This window comes from Takifugu rubripes, chromosome 8 (genome assembly GCF_901000725.2).
Source record: "Takifugu rubripes chromosome 8, fTakRub1.2, whole genome shotgun sequence".
Lineage (NCBI taxonomy): Eukaryota > Metazoa > Chordata > Actinopteri > Tetraodontiformes > Tetraodontidae > Takifugu > Takifugu rubripes.
Genome location: NC_042292.1, coordinates 7,734,370 through 7,755,486, shown reverse-complemented (window position 1 = coordinate 7,755,486; position 21,117 = coordinate 7,734,370). Strand labels below are relative to the sequence as shown.

Genomic DNA, 21,117 nt, shown 5'->3' with positions numbered 1-21,117 from the left:
TCAAAGTAAACCACCAGATTATTGTAGATGTTGTAAATGACCGCTTTAGAAATGGCTTCATCTCATTACTTGAGTCAGTTGGTTTCCTCCAGCAGATAAACCAACCAACTCATAGCTTTAACCACACCTTAGATCTAGTCCTGACTTATGGTGTTGAGGTAGAACATGTGTCAGTGTTCCCTCAGAACCCCCTCCTGTCAGACCATTCTTTAATCACGTTTACATTTATTATTAAGGATTCTTCTATATTCAGAACACAGTCTTACTATAGCAGATGTCTTTCAGACAATGCTGTAGCTAAGTTTAAGGAAGTGATCCCTGTGCTGATCCCAGGACCACCGTGTGTTTCTCCAGGGATCAATCATTATAATCTTAGCCCTGCTGAGGTTGACGCTATTGCTGAAGGTGCAGCAGCCTCACTGAGAATCAGTGACATCAAGTCTTGGATGTCTTCAAATTTCCTCCTAGTCCATGCATTTTTTACTCCCAGATTGGACTATTGTAATTCTTTATTATCAGGGTATCAAAACCACTCTTTAGAAAGCCCCCAGGTGATCCAAAATGCTGCAGCCAGAGTTCTGACAGGTATAGGGTTAGGGTTGACAAAAGAGATCACATGACTCCTGTACTGGCATGTCTTCATTGGCTGCCCATTAAATTTAGAATAATTTTAAAATTATTCTTCTGACCTACAAGGTCCTCAGAGGCCTAGCTCTGTCACACCCTGCTCCAGCCCATGGACTCAGTTCTTTTCCACTCCCCTGCTCACACCACACCCTCTGATCACACACCTCAATTAACCTACCAGTATATATTCTCCAGCCTCACACTCACTCGGTGCCAGATTGTTTCTGCTATGCATGACCTTCCAGCGTTTACCTGCCTGTCTTCCCGGAATCGACCCTGCCTGTTTACGTCCTGCCTGTTCTGCCTGACCCCCGGTAAATTAACTCTGTCTTCTGTTTTGACCACGAGCTCAGCCAGTCTCCCTCTGGATTGTTTGCCTGATTCTGCCTGCCTCCCGGTTACTGACTTTTTGCCTGCCTCGACCAAGTCCGCTGCCCCGCCCTCGAACTGTTCTTTGTTTGCCAGGTTAGTTAAGAAACCTGTTAACGGATCATCAGTTTATTGCCTGTTTTGTACTGCACTTGGGTCCATACCATACCCGTCACAAGCTCCATCCTACCTGGAGGAGCTAGTGACACCTTATCATCCCAAAAGACCGCTCCGCTCTCAGAATTCCACTATTCTATAACCCAGGCCCAAATATCCTAGTGGATGAAAGACTGGTGGCATTCAGAGGCCGCTGCCCATTTTGGCAATACATGCCTTCCAAACCAGCTAAATATGGGATACAAAGCTGGCCAGCATGTGATGCAAACACCAGCTATGCATTGAACATGCAGGTTGGGTTAGGGTTAGTTGGAGCCCCAGGGAAGAATCAGGGCACAAGGGTTGTGCTGGAAATGGCACAGGGTCTCGGGGGGCACATCTTAACCTGTGACAATTTTTTCACAAACCACAACTTGGGTCTGGAGCTTCTAAAGAGAAAGCTCACAATGGTCAGAACTGTCAGAAAGAACAGGGCTGATCTCCCTGCTGAGCTGCTGGTAATCAAGAACAGGGCCCCTCAATCTTCCATGTTCACCTTCACAGACACCAGTGTCTTACTGTGCATTTTGCACAAAGATGCTGAAATCAGAAGACCAGAAACCAATCCTGGATTACAATATACAAATATAAATGTTACATTTCAATGTCATGTAAAACGATTACTTTTTACTATAAAACTATTACTTGTTGCTCTTTCAGCAGTAACAAAGTAGTGAAACAATACAAAAAAGGATGAACATGTATTTTTTGAAAAACAGGTGAATTTTCCAAATTGAACAAAGGTAAGGAACACCATTGCAGAAAATATTGATAGAATGGTTAGTAATGAAATATTAACAGTGCTTGTTGGGATGTTTTGGATTCAGACATCTTTTTGATAGTTGAACATGCACCAGATCAAACTGACCCGGGAACATCATTACTGTTCTTAAAAAATGGTTTGTTTTTTGATCATCTGAAGCTAATATTTAACTTGACTCAGTTTCAGCTGCTAAGATCCTAATCCCTGAACTGTTTGTGTCTTAGCAGAGATAGCGTTTGCATTCCCCCAATGCTGGTTAATACGTATACGACACAAACCTAGGAACCTTTGGCAAGCTCTTGTTTCTACAAGTCTTTGCCATTAAGGCCTGTTGTAGCAATTTTTCAACATACCTATTAATTTTTCAAATAAAAAAGCTCAATTAAATTTAACATCTATTTGAAGCAAGCAAACAATTTTTATTAGGTCATTAATCAGAAAAACCTGACTGGCTGGTTTTTAAGTCACCATTCAGCAGAGTCACACACCCCACAGCCCAGGTGAACAGAGAATAAGGAGGACTGATCTGAAGCTTGCTAACAACTTAAAAATACCCTTTATGTAAGTCTCTACAGCAAGGATGGGCAACTCCATTCCTTGAGGGTCAGATTCAAGATGGGTTTTCTGTCCTAAAAGTAGTCAACACCTTCAGCTGGGGCTCCACGTGTCTAAAGAAAAGCAGTTTCTGCTTGATGGGACACAAAATCCTGCTTGAATCCAACCTATGAGAACTTGAGTTGCCTCTTCCTTTGCTACAATCAACTGGTCGATCGCCAAGGTACTATGGATACATGACATTAAAAAAAAATAAACATCAGCCTATTATCCATCCTGTCACTTGATTGATCTATAGGGCAGACAGTCAGATGACATCTGAGTCAGTCTGTTACCAGTGGCCAGATGAATATCTGCAACCAAATCTTGCTTTTCTCCTTCAGCCATTTTGGGTAAAGAAAACGCAGTGAGAGCTGTTGGTAGCTAATTGATCTCTGGGTTTAGTTCAGCTATAAACAGTGGGGGAAAAAAAGTGGATTATGAGACGCGAGTTGAAGATAAAATGTCCTAGCTACTGCAGAACATCAGCAAGGAAAATGGGCTGACTGGCCTTTAAATATATATCTACTAATGTAGGGACAAAACAAATATATTGGGGGAGCAAGAAAAAAAGCAGAAACCTGAAATAGATCCTGTAAGTGCTGAAAGTTTTGGGATGAGGTTGTCATTGATCGGACTTACCAGTCCATTCCACAAATTCAGAGACCAAAAAAACATGTTGACAGGCTACAAAAGGAATCGCCCATGAAACAGAAAGTCACTCAGATAAAAAACAAAACAAAACATGCTTTATGGTGGCATTTGCTCTTTGGAATAGTGCAACACATCCCCCTCAAGTAGTTTTAACTATTCAAATTGGTTTATGATCAGTGCTGAAAAGTTAGTCCATGCATTTGTTACTTCCAGGCTGGACTACTGTAACTCCTTATTATCAGGGTGTCCAAACAACTCTTTAAGAAGCCTCCAGTTGATCCAAAATGCTGCAGCCAGAGTTCTGACAGGTATTGACAAAAGAGATCACATTACTCCTGTACTGGCGTCGCTTCACTGGCTGCCCGTTAAATTTAGAATAATTTTTAAAACCCTTCTTTTGACCTACAAGGTCCTCAGAGGCCTAGCTCCATCCTACCTGGAGGAGCTAGTGATACCTTATCAGCCCAATAGACCGCTCCGCTCTCAGAATGCTGGTCTACTTGTGGTTCCCAGAGTTTCCAGGAGTAGAATGGGGGGCCGAGCATTTAGCTACCAGGCCCCCCTGCTATGGAACCAGCTCCCTGTCCGGGTACGGGAGGCTGACTCCATCGCTACTTTTAAGATTAGACTCAAAACCTACCTCTTTGAAAAAGCTTATTGTTACTAATTCAGTAGTTCCAGTTACTATCATAGACAGACAAATTATCATACCTAGGGGGTCGTCTAATCGTTAGGTCACATCTTGGTTATGCTGTTATAGGCCAAGGCTGCCGGGGTCCGGAAACATGATCACCTGACAGGCCTCTGTCACTCCACTGGGTCATGGTTTCCTCTCCTTTCCTCTCCTCATCAAGCAGACTAGTTATGCTGATTCTTGTGTAGTTTTTCTGCTTCTCCCCCCCCCCTCTATTTATTTACAGGTATCACTGCCATCGGAGCTGCATAATGACCGCCGGCCCCGCTGAAGTGATTGTGCATCATATTTTTTGTGTGTGTTTCTGTGCCTCTCCTCTCCCCCTCCTTCTCCTCTCCCTCTCCTCTTCTTTCCTCTCCTCTTTCCCCTCCTCCTCCTTCTCCTCTCCTCTACCTCCCCTTCACTCTACTTCTCCTCTCCTCTACCCCTCTCCTCTCCTACCTATCCTATCCTCTACCTGTCCTCCCTCTTCTCCTCTCTCTTTACCCAGCCGGCCATCAGCAGGAGGGTCCCCCTACATGAGCCTGGTCCTGCTCAAGGTTTCTTCCTGTTAAAGGGGAGTTTTTCCTTGCCACTGTTGCTTGTCTGGGGTCAGGCCCTGGGATTCTGGAAAGCGCCTTGAAACAATTTTGATTGTATAAGACGCTATATAAATAAAGGTTGATTGATTGATTGATCACCGATATGTGAAAAATGGGCCCAAAACAACAGTATGACACCCTCCTCCATGGTCTTCACAGTGGACTGGGGTTTGAATGAAGTGTTTGAGGGTCATCCGCCATTTGCCTTTAAGACAGTCAAGATGGGGTGTGGGCCAACTGTTTTTCACAGAATCAATGTCCTCACTCATTGAAACCTTCACTGTTATTATTTTTGAACAGCCAATTAACTGATTTCTTTCAATTTAATTCCCTTAATTTCTTGATTTGAAAAGATAACATGAAGTGTTTCTACTGCACATTCATGTGCACATTTTAAAACTATTAGAGTTTCCTCCTAAGTTAAAAGGTTTTCTCAGTGTTTTCAGCTTTTTTTTTTTCCAGTTGTTTGAACACAACTCATTAAAAAGAGGGCAGCATTCCATATTTCAGTGACTCCTTGGGGATATATACAGATAGCGTTTCTTTGGTATTGTTATAAGCCAAAGGCCTGTTGAAGGACCTGTAATGAAGAATATTCATGCTCACAGAGGCTGTTGATGTCACTGACTGGCACGCAAAGTGGTGTAAAGAAACTGTATAAAAGGTGTCTCCCTGCTGAAAGAGGCACCAGTCAAGAGAAGTGGTACCATGTCTTTCTCACTTGTAACCCTCCTCACCTGTAAGTCCACCCTCTGATAGACTATAAGAACCTTTGTTTTATTTGAGCTTAATCAATAAATATCTGATTTTCATATTTTAGTCCTGGTTGCCTGTTGGTGTTCAGGATGTCAAGGTAAAGATTCTCTGAACCTTCTCCTTTTGCTGATTACTTTCTTTTCATCATTTCAGAAATATCTACGTTCTTTATTTAACTTCTCTCATGCAGTAAATTTATCACATTCTGCATTTGCTCACACTATCTGAGAACTTTCCCTCCTGCAGGACAAATGATGAGCATGGCTCCTATGGGTAGCAACCTGATGCTGTCCTGCCGTACGTCTTGTCTTTGTTTCTCAGATTTGTCTGTTAATTAATCTGCTTGGTTTTTGAAATGGCAAGAAAATGATGTGAATTATAAAGTGGAATTAACAAAACAGTTGAAAAGCCCAAAAAGACAAACTGGAACAAATATATTGTATGAGAATGTGAAAATTGTTCAACTATTATTGATTTTGGGGCATTACACCTTCAGCTCGAGGACAGGAGATCAACATCGTGTCAATGGTTTACAGCAACAAGGGGTTTGAGAATAATGCTCAGGACTTCTGCAGCAGCATTGCACCTCCAAGCTGTTTACATCCCATGTTAATGCCGTTGTCAAAGTCTATGTAGGTTCTGCTATTTTGTTCTTCCATTGTTGCCGTGACTACACTCGAATCGGTGTTGCAGAGAACTGATATCAGACGTTTCTGTCTACAGCTGTGATGACCTGCAGGAGTGCAGGTTAGCTAAATCACAAAAAAGAATGTTGATCTGCGATCTCGACACCTTCACTGCCGTTTCAGCCTTCTACACTTGTGAGAACAAGTTTCCAGGTGAGTTTGTATCTGATCCGGGATCATTAACGAAACGATTCCCCGTGTGGATGCCAACCTCGTGTCCTTACTGATGTTTCCACAGATAAACGTACTGTCATTGCCTGCAAGGATCAGACTGCCGACTTAAAGTGTGGTAAGAATGTTTTTTTACACACAGAAGATCTTTTTAAAGCCTTTTTGTCATATCCTGCCTGCTTCACCCTCAGAAAAGGGTGTTATTCGCATCATCAAGTCCAATTACGGACGTCTCGACCAGAACACCTGCACAGACACGCCTTCTGATTACACCTTTTGTACAGCTGGAGGCTTTGGAGAAGATGTGAAAAGCATGTATGTCGAGAAATAATCCAACTTTCCAGATTCCTGATGGACAGAATTAATTTTAAACCCTGCCGATTCATTTTTCCTGTCTACAGGTGCAACGGTAGAAAAGAGTGTTCAATTCCAGGCAATCCTAAAGGGAGGATAGTGTTTTCATACTGTGATCAATCCCCCAAGTATGTGTACGTGTCCTACGTCTGTGAAGCATAGGATAAGTACACAATGAACACCAACAGTTGGTGTACAGGTGACCTGAAGATGGAGGATTTCTCCTACATCTGAAAGAGGAACTTTGTTCCGAATCTAAAAAGTAAAAAACCCAATTAATAAAAGAGAGGAACTATCATCTGGGCATGTGTCTTCTGTCAACATTTCATGACCAATTGAGAATATATATACACCCCAAACATAACAGATCTCTCTACAAAAATACATTTTTATTTAAGACATCGATTTACACCAAAGAACTAGAAAAGAAATTCCTGACAACACTGTGACAGAGGTCAATCCACCCAAAAGACAGAATACCCAGAAACACAACAATGTTGTGCTGCTGACCCGTGTCGCAAAGACCTGTCCAACACAAGAGAGGCAAATCTTTGGGACAGGACTTTGCCGTTCACCTGCACCTTAAAGTCAAAAGTCAGTCGTTCTGGGGCAGCAACCTAAAAGTTTATTCTCTTGAAGACAGATGAAGAAGCCATAATTGTTAGAACAGAACAACCATCCATAAGAGAGAGATGTTTCTTCAAAAATCTAAAAAATTCAACGTCATAATTTTGTGATTATGAGGCTCGTATTATCGTCGCAATCTCCACATAAGTCCTGGTCCTCACATGAGGGAGGTCAGTGACGGTTGCAGAAATCCAGCCACACAAAACATACGTCTGTTCAAATGAAGCCCTTATTAATCCTCACATGTTCAGGACGTACATATAAAACAGTTTACTGATATCAGCTAATGTTTGATGTTTTAGTTTAACCCATTAACTAAGTGCTCGAAGGCTAGCTCATACCAGGAAGATGAGAACTCTGGCAAACAGAAACAGGCAGGAACAAGTTGACCAAAAGAATGAGCAGATTAGTACAGAAGCACGACAGGAACAGGCAGGGTCAAAACCTGCAAATTAAGGATGGGCGGATCAATCCCGTGGTATCGATATATCGATACTCACAAGCTACTCATTTGGCATCGATTTTTTTTTTATGAATATCGATATTCACTAAAAATTAAAAAAATCAAAATTGGGGGTGTATGCATCACTTTCCGCCATTTTAGATTAGTTACTTAAATTAGGTAATATGTGCCGGGACACCACGATACCTGGCGGCGTATTGAGCTGGCCCATGTCACGTGACAGGAGACAGCAAATGAGCATCAACGTGCAACACAGCCCGCCGAGCCGACACAGTCAGCAAAAGGCAGAGCCGGAGGAAAATCTGAGATGGCAGTCAAAAAAACTAAGCGTGGTGTGGTGTTATTATTCACCAGTCGATAAAACCACTGCGAGGTGCCAGGTGTGTGATAAACATGTTTTGCACAGTAGCAACACAATTAATTTATTCAAACATTTGAAGACGACGCATCCCGAGAGCCACAGTGAGCTTGAAAAAAGACAGGCTGCTGCGAAAGCCCAGTCTCCTGCGCCACCCGCAGTCCGGCAGAAGACCCTGCACGAGAGTCTGCAAAAAAGCAAATCCAGGTAGTTACCTTTGACAGTGTAGTGCAAAAGTCTATACATATTCCGATCACAATCTAATTTTAACAGACCTTCAGGTGAAGGGAATTATGTCTAGTATTGTCCAATTGTTGCTTAGCCGACTTAAAACAGGCATCGGTTTTTAGTAATATTTAACTGACCATAATAAATTTTATATCAATGGTCTGTATTTGTCTTGTGATTTGTCTTAAATGTAATAATATTTTGACTGACAAAAATTGCCAGTAAGAAATGAATGGTATCGATATCGATGAAAATACAAGAAAAAGTATTGGTATTGTATCGAATCCCAAAAGTGTGGTATCGCCCATCCGTACTGCAAATCAGTCCAAAGAATAACGCTGGAGAATCAGGCATAAACACATAAACTGGCAAGGCAAGAGTGCCAAATAAGGAGTTTAAATTACTGAGATCCAAACAGCCATCCCAGATTGGGTTGAGGAGCAAAGGGAAGACACAGCTGTGCAGAATTGTGCTGATTAGGATGGAGCAAACTTACACGCTGAAGGTGTTCTGGCACCTCCCCGCCACCACAACACGTTCCATGTTTTTGTCCACACTAGGGCTCAAACCGGGAATCCTCCACTTCTCAGCCCAGTTCCCCAACAATCTGTCTTTTCAAACTATTCATTGGAAATAAAACAAACAAGGTATTTGTTCTTGAGGGTATGCAGTAGCAAAACAATTGAACATGTTGGTGCCGCTGTGACGGCCAAGTACTAAAGTGATATGACATTATCAAGAAAATGTTCGCCCACAGATCTCACCTGCTTGTTTGAAAATGCAGTGGTTCTTTGATACCATTTATCTGTCTCTTGTTATATGTATATTTTAAAACTATTAGAATTTCCTCCTACGTCTGCAGCAACAATCCACCTACAGACTGTATAGAGCCCTGTTTTTCTGTCTTCAAAGTTTATGTAGGTTCTGCTATTCTGTTCTTCCATTGTTGCTGTGACGCCACTCGACTCCGTGTTGAGGAAAACTGCTACCAGATGTTTCTGTCTACAGCTGTGATAACCTGCAGGAGTGCAGGTTGCCCAAAGTAAAGAAAATGGCTTTGACGTGCGACGTCGACTCCTCCACCGCCGTCAATTCAGCTTTCTACATTTGTGAGAACAAGTTTCCAGGTGAGTTTGTATCTGATCTGGGATCAATTAACGAAACGATTCACCGTGTGGATGCCAACCTCGTGTCCTTACTGATGTTTCCACAGATAAACGTACTGTCATTGCCTGCAAGGATCAGACTGCCGACTTAAAGTGTGGTAAGAATGTTTTGTTTTTTTACTCACAGAAGATCTTTCTAAAGCCTTTTTGTCATATCCTGCCTGCTTCACCCTCAGAAAAGGGTGTTATTCGCATCATCAAGTCCAATTACGGACATCTCGACCAGAACACCTGCACAGACACGCCTTCTGAAAACAGCTTCTGTGGAACGAAAGACTTTGAAGAAGATGTGAAACGCATGTATGTATACATAAATGATCCAACTTTCCAGATTCCTGATGAACAGATTTAATTTTAAATCCCGCTAATTCATTTTTCCTGTCTACAGGTGCAACGGTAGAAAAGAGTGTTCAATTCCAGGCACTGCCGAAGACCAGATATTTTATAGATTCTGTGATGAATCCCCCAAGTATGTGTACGTGTCCTACGTCTGTGAAGCATAGGATAAGTACACAATGAACACCAACAGTTGGTGTACAGGTGACCTGAAGATGGAGGATTTCTCCTGCATCTGAGGAACCTTGTTCCAAATCTAAAAAGTAAATGACCCAATTAATAAAAGAGAGGAACTATCATCTGGGCCTTTGTCTTCTGTCAGCATTTCATGAACAATTGAGAAAAGAAAAAATAAATAAAATATATTTTTTTTCTCTCTCAACATAAAAATGCATGTTTATTTAAGACACATTGTTCTACACCTTAAAAGAACTAGAAAATAAATTCCTGTTCATTTCCAGTCTGGTGACACTGAGACAGAGGTCAATCCACCCAAAGGACAGAATACCCAGAAACACAACAATGTTGTGGTGCTGACCCGTGTAGCGGGGTGTCTTCAGATTTCCTTCTCCTGAACTCAGGAAAAACTGAGGTCATGGTGTTTGGTCCTGAACCTCTCAGGGATAGATTAGATCACATGATCACTCTATATGGTATCTCATTAACCTCTCTTCTCTCTGTGAGGAATCTAGGAGTAACTTTTGACCAAAATCTCTCCTTCAACTCACATATTAAAATAGTCTCTAGAAGTGTGTTTTTTCACTTGAGAAACATCTCAAAGATCAGGAAGCTACTGACGCGGCATGATGCTGAAAAGTTAGTCCATGCATTTGTTACTTCCAGGCTGGACTATTGTAATTCTTTATTATCAGGGTGTCCAAACTCCTCTTTAAGAAGCCTCCAGCTGATCCAAAATGCTGCAGCCAGAGTTCTGACAGGTATTGACAAAAGAGATCACATGACTCCTGTACTGGTGTGTCTTCATTGGCTGCCCATTAAATTTAGAATAATTTTAAAATTATTCTTCTGACCTACAAGGTCCTCAGAGGCCTAGCTCCATCCTAGTGACACCTTAGCAGCCCAATAGACCTCTCCGCTCTCAGAATGCAGGTCTACTTGTGGTCCCCAGAGTCTCTAGGGGTAGAATGGGGGGGGGGGGGGGGGGGGGGGGGGGCGAGCATTTAGCTACCAGGCCCCCTGCTATTAAACCAGCTCCCTGTCCAGGTACGGGAGGCTGACTCCATCTCTACTTTTAAGATTAAACTTTAAAGTCTTTGATCTTAAGTTGTCATTGTTGTCTTTGATCTTAAGTTGGCATTTAGTCCTTGATCTCCTTTATGTCATTGATGTCAAAGTTTTTCTTTCATGTCAGATCACTGAAGAGATCAAAGGAGAAATCAGATCAAACACAAGCAGCTCTACCTCTTTCAGCACATGCCTGAGGAGCTCAACACTCTTGTACCACACTGGTGACCAGCAGACACATCAATGGCACAGAGAGGAACCCAGCAGCTGAAGGTAGAACAAGAACCGATGGAATCATCAGCGGAAACTTGGAGGGAAGAGGTCCAGCAGCTCAGAGAAGCCCTGGCTGAGAAGGAGGAGCAGCTCAGCAGGGCAGTGAAGAGGAGACAGATGAGAACTGTGGCCCACGTGGAGACCCTGACCCTGCTGAACAGCACACAAGCTGCTCTGAAGGAGAGCAAACTCAAATGTGCTTCTCTGGAGGAAACCCTCCACAGTCAGCAGCAGGAGAAAGAGGAGAGATGCAGGAGAGAGCTGATGAAGCAGGAGGAAGGTCTGAATCACAAGCTCCTTGTGATCGAGGAGGAACTTGAGAGGCAGCTGGAGGAAGAGAAGCAGAGGAATAATGAAGAGAAAGAGGCCATGAGGCAGCAGCTCTTTCGACAAGAAGAAAAGTTCAAGAAACTGCTTGATGAAGAACGACACAAATATGATGAGAAGATCTTGGAAAATGAAGAGTCGCTGAAGCAGCAGCTGATGGCTAAAGAAGAGAACTTTAACAGGATGCTGGCTGAAGTTTATCAGCGGCGGGAGAGCACAGCTCAGAAATGGGCACAGAAGAACGAAGAGCTGGAGCACAGGTTCCAGGGGGGCCTAAGTTTGAGGCAACACGAGGAGGAGGAGAACAAAGAGGAGCTCCAGAGGCTCTCTGAAGCAATCCTCCAACTTGAGGTGAGATGCTTTTGCCTTTGTTCCTCTTCCAGAAGACTTCAGATGATGTTCAGTCAAATCTAAAACACAATCTCTCTTTTCTGCAGCTTCAAGTATTAAAGAAGCAGAAGAAAAAAAGCTTCTGGAGATTTGGAAAAAGAGGAAGCAAACAACAATTCTAGAGCTCCCAAAGCCCTCTTCCTCCTCTCCATGCTGACCTCCACAGCATCACATCCTGTCTTCAGTTTTATTTTACAGTATAATCATTGTTTATATTCTATGTTTGGATTTATGATGTAGAAACAATAAAACTCAAAGCAAACCACCAGATTATTGTAGATGTTGTAAATGACAGCTTTAGAAATGGCTTCATTTCATTACTTGAGTCAGTTGGTTTCCTCCAGCAGATAAACCAACCAACTCATAGCTTTAACCACACCTTAGATCTAGTCCTGATTTATGGTGTTGAGGTAGAACATGTGTCAGTGTTCCCTCAGAACCCCCTCCTGTCAGACCATTCTTTAATCACGTTTACATTTATTATTAAGGATTCTTCTATATTCAGAACACAGTCTTACTATAGCAGATGTCTTTCAGATAATGCTGTAGCTAAGTTTAAGGAAGTGATCCCTGTGCTGATCCCAGGACCACCGTGTGTTTCTCCAGGGATCAATCATTATAATCTTAGCCCTGCTGAGGTTGACGCTATTGCTGAAGGTGCAGCAGCCTCACTGAGAATCAGTGACATCAAGTCTTGGATGTCTTCAAATTTCCTCCTAGTCCATGCATTTTTTACTCCCAGATTGGACTATTGTAATTCTTTATTATCAGGGTGTCAAAACCACTCTTTAGAAAGCCCCCAGGTGATCCAAAATGCTGCAGCTAGAGTTCTGACAGGTATAGGGTTAGGGTTGACAAAAGAGATCACATGACTCCTGTACTGGCATGTCTTCATTGGCTGCCCATTAAATTTAGAATAATTTTAAAATTATTCTTCTGACCTACAAGGTCCTCAGAGGCCTAGCTCTGTCACACCCTGCTCCAGCCCATGGACTCAGTTCTTTTCCACTCCGCTGCTCACACCACACCCTCTGATCACACACCTCAATTAACCTACCAGTATATATTCTCCAGCCTCACACTCACTCGGTGCCAGATTGTTTCTGCTATGCATGACCTTCCAGCGTTTACCTGCCTGTCTTCCCGGAATCGACCCTGCCTGTTTACGTCCTGCCTGTTCTGCCTGACCCCCGGTAAATTAACTCTGTCTTCTGTTTTGACCACGAGCTCAGCCAGTCTCCCTCTGGATTGTTTGCCTGATTCTGCCTGCCTCCCGGTTACTGACTTTTTGCCTGCCTCGACCAAGTCCGCTGCCCCGCCCTCGAACTGTTCTTTGTTTGCCAGGTTAGTTAAGAAACCTGTTAACGGATCATCAGTTTATTGCCTGTTTTGTACTGCACTTGGGTCCATACCATACCCGTCACAAGCTCCATCCTACCTGGAGGAGCTAGTGACACCTTATCATCCCAAAAGACCGCTCCGCTCTCAGAATTCCACTATTCTATAACCCAGGCCCAAATATCCTAGTGGATGAAAGACTGGTGGCATTCAGAGGCCGCTGCCCATTTTGGCAATACATGCCTTCCAAACCAGCTAAATATGGGATACAAAGCTGGCCAGCATGTGATGCAAACACCAGCTATGCATTGAACATGCAGGTTGGGTTAGGGTTAGTTGGAGCCCCAGGGAAGAATCAGGGCACAAGGGTTGTGCTGGAAATGGCACAGGGTCTCGGGGGGCACATCTTAACCTGTGACAATTTTTTCACAAACCACAACTTGGGTCTGGAGCTTCTAAAGAGAAAGCTCACAATGGTCAGAACTGTCAGAAAGAACAGGGCTGATCTCCCTGCTGAGCTGCTGGTAATCAAGAACAGGGCCCCTCAATCTTCCATGTTCACCTTCACAGACACCAGTGTCTTACTGTGCATTTTGCACAAAGATGCTGAAATCAGAAGACCAGAAACCAATCCTGGATTACAATATACAAATATAAATGTTACATTTCAATGTCATGTAAAACGATTACTTTTTACTATAAAACTATTACTTGTTGCTCTTTCAGCAGTAACAAAGTAGTGAAACAATACAAAAAAGGATGAACATGTATTTTTTGAAAAACAGGTGAATTTTCCAAATTGAACAAAGGTAAGGAACACCATTGCAGAAAATATTGATAGAATGGTTAGTAATGAAATATTAACAGTGCTTGTTGGGATGTTTTGGATTCAGACATCTTTTTGATAGTTGAACATGCACCAGATCAAACTGACCCGGGAACATCATTACTGTTCTTAAAAAATGGTTTGTTTTTTGATCATCTGAAGCTAATATTTAACTTGACTCAGTTTCAGCTGCTAAGATCCTAATCCCTGAACTGTTTGTGTCTTAGCAGAGATAGCGTTTGCATTCCCCCAATGCTGGTTAATACGTATACGACACAAACCTAGGAACCTTTGGCAAGCTCTTGTTTCTACAAGTCTTTGCCATTAAGGCCTGTTGTAGCAATTTTTCAACATACCTATTAATTTTTCAAATAAAAAAGCTCAATTAAATTTAACATCTATTTGAAGCAAGCAAACAATTTTTATTAGGTCATTAATCAGAAAAACCTGACTGGCTGGTTTTTAAGTCACCATTCAGCAGAGTCACACACCCCACAGCCCAGGTGAACAGAGAATAAGGAGGACTGATCTGAAGCTTGCTAACAACTTAAAAATACCCTTTATGTAAGTCTCTACAGCAAGGATGGGCAACTCCATTCCTTGAGGGTCAGATTCAAGATGGGTTTTCTGTCCTAAAAGTAGTCAACACCTTCAGCTGGGGCTCCACGTGTCTAAAGAAAAGCAGTTTCTGCTTGATGGGACACAAAATCCTGCTTGAATCCAACCTATGAGAACTTGAGTTGCCTCTTCCTTTGCTACAATCAACTGGTCGATCGCCAAGGTACTATGGATACATGACATTAAAAAAAAATAAACATCAGCCTATTATCCATCCTGTCACTTGATTGATCTATAGGGCAGACAGTCAGATGACATCTGAGTCAGTCTGTTACCAGTGGCCAGATGAATATCTGCAACCAAATCTTGCTTTTCTCCTTCAGCCATTTTGGGTAAAGAAAACGCAGTGAGAGCTGTTGGTAGCTAATTGATCTCTGGGTTTAGTTCAGCTATAAACAGTGGGGGGGAAAAAAAGTGGATTATGAGACGCGAGTTGAAGATAAAATGTCCTAGCTACTGCAGAACATCAGCAAGGAAAATGGGCTGACTGGCCTTTAAATATATATCTACTAATGTAGGGACAAAAAATATATATTGGGAGCAAGAAAAGCAGAAACCTTTAGGACAGTCAAGATGGGGTGTGGGCCAACTGTTTTTCACAGAATCAATGTCCTCACTCATTGAAACCTTCACTGTTATTATTTTTGAACAGCCAATTAACTGATTTCTTTCAATTTAATTCCCTTAATTTCTTGATTTGAAAAGATAACATGAAGTGTTTCTACTGCACATTCATGTGCACATTTTAAAACTATTAGAGTTTCCTCCTAAGTTAAAAGGTTTTCTCAGTGTTTTCAGCTTTTTTCCAGTTGTTTGAACACAACTCATTAAAAAGAGGGCAGCATTCCATATTTCAGTGACTCCTTGGGGATATATACAGATAGCATTTCTTTGGTATTGTTATAAGCCAAAGGCCTGTTGAAGGACCTGTAATGAAGAATATTCATGCTCACAGAGGCTGTTGATGTCACTGACTGGCACGCAAAGTGGTGTAAAGAAACTGTATAAAAGGCGGCTCCCTGCTGAAAGAGGCACCAGTCAAGAGAAGTGGTACCATGTCTTTCTCACTTGTAACCCTCCTCACCTGTAAGTCCACCCTCCAATAAGCTGTAGGAAGCTTTGTTTTATTTGAGCTTAATCAATGAATATCTGATTTTCATATTTTAGTCCTGGTTGCCTGTTGGTGTTCAGGATGTCAAGGTAAAGATTCTCTGAACCTTCTCCTTTTGCTGATTACTTTATTTTCATCATTTCAGAAATATCTACGTTCTTTATTTAACTTCTCTCATGCAGTAAATTTATCACATTCTGGATTTGCTCACACTATCTGAAAACTTTCCCTCCTGCAGGACAAATGATGAGCATGGCTCCTATGGGTAGCAACCTGATGCTGTCCTGCCGTACGTCTTGTCTTTGTTTCTCAGATTTGTCTGTTAATTAATCTACTTGGTTTTTGAAATGGCAAGAAAATGATGTAGAATTATTAGGTGGAATTAACAAAACAGTTGATAGTCAAAAGCCCAAAAAGACAAACTGGAACAAATATATTGTATGAAAATGTGAAAATTGTTCAACTATTATTGATTTTGGGGCATTACACCTTCAGCTCGAGGACAGGAGATCAACATCGTGTCAATGGTTTACAGCAACAAGGGGTTTGAGAATAATGCTCAGGACTTCTGCAGCAGCATTGCACCTCCAAGCTGTTTACATCCCATGTTAATGCCGTTGTCAAAGTCTATGTAGGTTCTGCTATTCTGTTCTTCCATTGTTGCCGTGACTACACTCGAATCGGTGTTGCAGAGAACTGATATCAGACGTTTCTGTCTACAGCTGTGATGACCTGCAGGAGTGCAGGTTAGCTAAATCACAAAAAAGAATGTTGATCTGCGATCTCGACACCTTCACCGCCGTTTCAGCCTTCTACACTTGTGAGAACAAGTTTCCAGGTGAGTTTGTATCTGATCCGGGATCATTAACGAAACGATTCCCCGTGTGGATGCCAACCTCGTGTCCTTACTGATGTTTCCACAGATAAACGTACTGTCATTGCCTGCAAGGATCAGAGTGCCGACTTAAAGTGTGGTAAGAATGTTTTGGTTTTTTACACACAGAAGATCTTTCTAAAGCCTTTTTGTCATATCCTGCCTGCTTCACCCTCAGAAAAGGGTGTTATTCGCATCATCAAGTCCAATTACGGACGCCTCGACCAGAACACCTGCACAGACAAGCCTTCTGATTACACCTTTTGTACAGCTGGAGGCTTTGGAGAAGATGTGAAAAGCATGTATGTCGAGAAATAATCCAACTTTCCAGATTCCTGATGGACAGAATTAATTTTAAACCCTGCCGATTCATTTTTCCTGTCTACAGGTGCAACGGTAGAAAAGAGTGTTCAATTCCAGGCAATCCTAAAGGGAGGATAGTGTTTTCATACTGTGATCAATCCCCCAAGTATGTGTACGTGTCCTACGTCTGTGAAGCATAGGATAAGTACACAATGAACACCAACAGTTGGTGTACAGGTGACCTGAAGATGGAGGATTTCTCCTGCATCTGAAAGAGGAACTTTGTTCCGAATCTAAAAAGTAAAAAACCCAATTAATAAAAGAGAGGAACTATCATCTGGGCCTGTGTCTTCTGTCAACATTTCATGACGAATTGAGAATATATATACACCCCAAACATAACAGATCTCTCTACAAAAATACATTTTTATTTAAGACATCGATTTACACCTACAAAGAACTCGAAAAGAAATTCCTGACAACACTGTGACACTGTAAGAGAGGTCAATCCACCCAAATACCCAGAAACAGACAGAATACCCAGAAACACAACAATGTTGTGCTGCTGACCCATGTCGCAAAGACCTGTCCAACACAAGAGAGGCAACTCTTTGGGACAGGACTTTGCCGTTCACCTGCACCTTAAAGTCAAAAGTCAGTCGTTCTGGGGCAGCAACCTAAAAGTTTATTCTCTTGAAGACAGATGAAGAAGCCATAATTGTTAGAATAGAACAACCATCCATAAGAGAGAGATGTTTCTTCAAAAATCAAAAAAATTCAACGTCATAATTTTGTGATTATGAGGCTCGTATTATCGTCGCAATCTCCACATAAGTCCTGGTCCTCAGATGAGGGAGGTCGGTGACGGTTGCAGAAATCCAGCCACACAAAACATACGTCTGTTCAAATGAAGCCCCTATTAATCCTCACATGTTCAGGACGTACATATAAAACAGTTTACTGATATCAGCTAATGTTTGATGTTTTAGTTTAACCCATTACCTAAGTGCTCGAAGGCTAGCTCATACCAGGAAGATGAGAACTCTGGCAAACAAACAGGCAGGAACAAGTTGACCAAAAGAATGAGCAGATTAGTACAGAAGCACGACAGGAACAGGCAGGGTCAAAACCTGCAAATTAAGGATGGGCGGATCGATCCCGTGGTATCGATATATCGATACTCACAAGCTACTCATTTGGCATCGATTTTTTTTATGAATATCGATATTCACTAAAAATTTAAAAAATCAAAATTGGGGGTGTATGCATCACTTTCCGCTGTTTTAGATTAGTTACTTAAATTAGGTAATATGTGCCGGGACACCACGATACCTGGCGGCGTATTGAGCTGGCCCATGTCACGTGACAGGAGACAGCGAATGAGCATCAACATGCAACACAGCCCGCCGAGCCGACACAGTCAGCAAAAGGCAGAGCCGGAGGAAAATCTGAGATGGCAGTCAAAAAAACTAAGCGTGGTGTGGTGTTATTATTCACCAGTCGATAAAACCACTGCGAGGTGCCAGGTGTGTGATAAACATGTTTTGCACAGTAGCAACACAATTAATTTATTCAAACATTTGAAGACGACGCATCCCGAGAGCCACAGTGAGCTTGAAAAAAGACAGGCTGCTGCGGAAGCCCAGTCTCCTGCGCCACCCGCAGTCCGGCAGAAGACCCTGCACGAGAGTCTGCAAAAAAGCAAATCCAGGTAGTTACCTTTGACAGTGTAGTGCAAAAGTCTATACATATTCCGATCACAATCTAATTTTAACAGACCTTCAGGTGAAGGGAATTATGTCTAGTATTGTCCAACTGTTGCTTAGCCGACTTAAAACAGGCATCGGTTTTTAATATTTAACTGACCATAATAAATTTTATATAAATGGTCTGTATTTGTCTTGTGATTTGTCTTAAATGTAATAATATTTTGACTGACAAAAATTGCCAGTAAGAAATGAATGGTATCGATATCGACGAAAATACAAGAAAAAGTATTGGTATTGTATCGAATCCCAAAAGTGTGGTATCGCCCATCCGTACTGCAAATCAGTCCAAAGAATAACGCTGGAGAATCGGGCATAAACACATAAACTGGCAAGGCAAGAGTGCCAAGTAAGGAGTTTAAATTACTGCGATCCAAACAGCCGTCCCAGATTGGGTTGAGGAGCAAAGGGAAGACACAGCTGTGCAGAATTGTGCTGATTAGGATGGAGCAAACTTACATGCTGAAGGTGTTCTGGCACCTCCCCGCCACCACAACACGTTCCATGTTTTTGTCCACACTAGGGCTCAAACCGGGAATCCTCCACTTCTCAGCCCAGTTCCCCAACAATCTGTCTTTTCAAACTATTCATTAGAAATAAAACAAAGTATTTGTTCCTGAGGTTATGCAGTAGCAAAACAATTGAACATGTTGGTGCCGCTGTGACGGTCAAGTACTAAAGTGATATGACATTATCAAGAAAATGTTTGCCCACAGATCTCACCTGTTTGTTTGAAAATAAACCCCTTCTTACTGATATCAGCTAATATTTGATGTTTTAGTTTAACCCATTAACTAAGAGCTCGAAGGCTAGAACATGATATCAGGCATTGTTATAAGTCAGAAAAACCTGTTCTGTGGTTCAAGGTACGAAACTCGTGGCTGGGTTTTAAGACAACATTGAGCAGAAAGTCAGACCTCACAGTCCATTTAGACAGACAGTAAATTGGATTGAACTAACGCCATTGAACAATTTAACACCAGCGGGAGTCCCGGACATTTTACATCTAGACCTTCACTGATGTCCCACTTAGTCTGTCCTTAATTAATAAACCTCAAACTACCATCAATACAACACCACAGCTAAAGAATTCAGACAACCATACATAACCATTCCATTGTCTTGATATATTCTCAGAGTCTAAGTAACACTTTAAAATCAATAAGTATCAAAATCAAATGAATCAAATATTCATTGGAAATAAAACAAACAAAGTATTTGTTCTTGAGGGTATGCAGTAGCAAAACAATTGAACATGTTGGTGCCGCTGTGACGGCCAAGTACTATCAATATCAATATCAATATCAATCTTTATTTACGCTAGGTAGCACAAAGTGCCTCACAAAGGATAAAAACAGCAAAGAGAACAACAGAATTAAGAAAAGGACAGACACACACACATGCATACAACACACTTACACACACACCCACACACATAAACAAGCTGAGGCAAGCTGAGACATGGCTGGGCACCGAGACCTGAGGCGAAGGAGACGCCACCTTTGGAGGCCCACCAGGCCGAGGGAGGTCACGGTCCGTGACCACAGGTGGTACCGCCACAAAGACCACCCCGACCCGGACAGACCGGAGGCTCCACACCAAAGCACAGAGCCCCCTAACCACCCAGGCCAGGGTCGACAATGGGACAGCACCTCCAGCGGTAGACCGGAAACATCTCCCAGCCTGGCAGGCCCCCATGAGGAAACACCATGAGGAGACACTGGAGCTAAAAACTGAAGGACTGAAACAGTAAATGGGATAAAAGGCATAAAAGCTAAAAGCTGAGGAACTAAGAATTGGAGTAGTAAAACAGTACTAAGACTAAAACAGACTAAAACAGTAAATGGGATAAAAGGTGTAAAGACTAAAAACTGAGAATAAGAACTGAGGGAGTAAAACAGTACTAAGACTAAAACAGACTAAAACAGTAAATGGGATAAAAGGTGTAAAGACTAAAAACTGAGAGACTAAGAACTGAGGGAGTAAAACAGTAAAAGTGTCAAGTAAAATAAGGATAAGACATAAAATAAATTGAAAATAATCAGAAAATCAATTAAAGGCTTGATTAAAAAGGTGTGTCTTGAGCCTCTTTTTAAAAATCTCAACAGTCTCTGCGGCCCTGAGGTTCTCCGGCAGGCTGTTCCACAGTCGGGGACCATAATAACTGAAGGCCGCTTCCCCGTGCGTTTTAGAGCTTACATGTGGAATGGTTAAAAGGCCGGTGCCCGAGGACCTCAGAGTCCGCGAGGGTTGATAGAATAAAAGCAGGTCAGATAAATAAGTCGGCCCAAGACCATTAAGACATTTAAAAACTAATAAAAGAACCTTAAAATCGATCCTGAAACGCACAGGTAGCCAATGCAGCGATTCTAAAACTGGTGTGATGTGCTCCCGCCCTCTGGTCCTCGTCAGCACTCGTGCAGCTGAGTTTTGTAATAATTGTAGGTTGGTGATGCTCTTTTT

At 42.2% G+C, this 21,117-nt stretch overlaps 2 protein-coding genes across 3 annotated transcripts; both read left to right on the top strand.

Annotated features, from left to right (window-relative positions):
• Positions 1–5,049: 5,049 nt before the first annotated feature.
• LOC115250785 (L-rhamnose-binding lectin CSL1-like) lies at positions 5,050–9,847 on the top strand. 2 transcript variants are annotated; one of them, XM_029840878.1, is made up of 9 exons: positions 5,057–5,177; positions 5,259–5,291; positions 5,441–5,491; positions 5,691–5,826; positions 5,918–6,033; positions 6,119–6,169; positions 6,243–6,366; positions 6,453–6,512; positions 9,696–9,847. In XM_029840878.1, exons 1-9 carry the CDS (start codon positions 5,147–5,149, stop codon positions 9,748–9,750), a joined length of 657 nt encoding a protein of 218 aa, XP_029696738.1. In that variant the 5' UTR covers positions 5,057–5,146; the 3' UTR covers positions 9,751–9,847. The 2 variants fall into 2 exon arrangements, with proteins under 2 accessions (XP_029696737.1, XP_029696738.1); XM_029840877.1 differs by lacking the exon at positions 9,696–9,847 and having other exon boundaries at positions 5,050–5,177; positions 6,453–6,703.
• Positions 9,848–15,559: 5,712 nt separating this feature from the next.
• Positions 15,560–17,224, top strand: LOC115250784 (L-rhamnose-binding lectin CSL1-like). The gene is made up of 8 exons (XM_029840876.1): positions 15,560–15,686; positions 15,768–15,800; positions 15,950–16,000; positions 16,207–16,342; positions 16,434–16,549; positions 16,635–16,685; positions 16,764–16,887; positions 16,974–17,224. Exons 1-8 carry the CDS (start codon positions 15,656–15,658, stop codon positions 17,086–17,088), a joined length of 657 nt encoding a protein of 218 aa, XP_029696736.1. The 5' UTR covers positions 15,560–15,655; the 3' UTR covers positions 17,089–17,224.
• Positions 17,225–21,117: the final 3,893 nt, after the last annotated feature.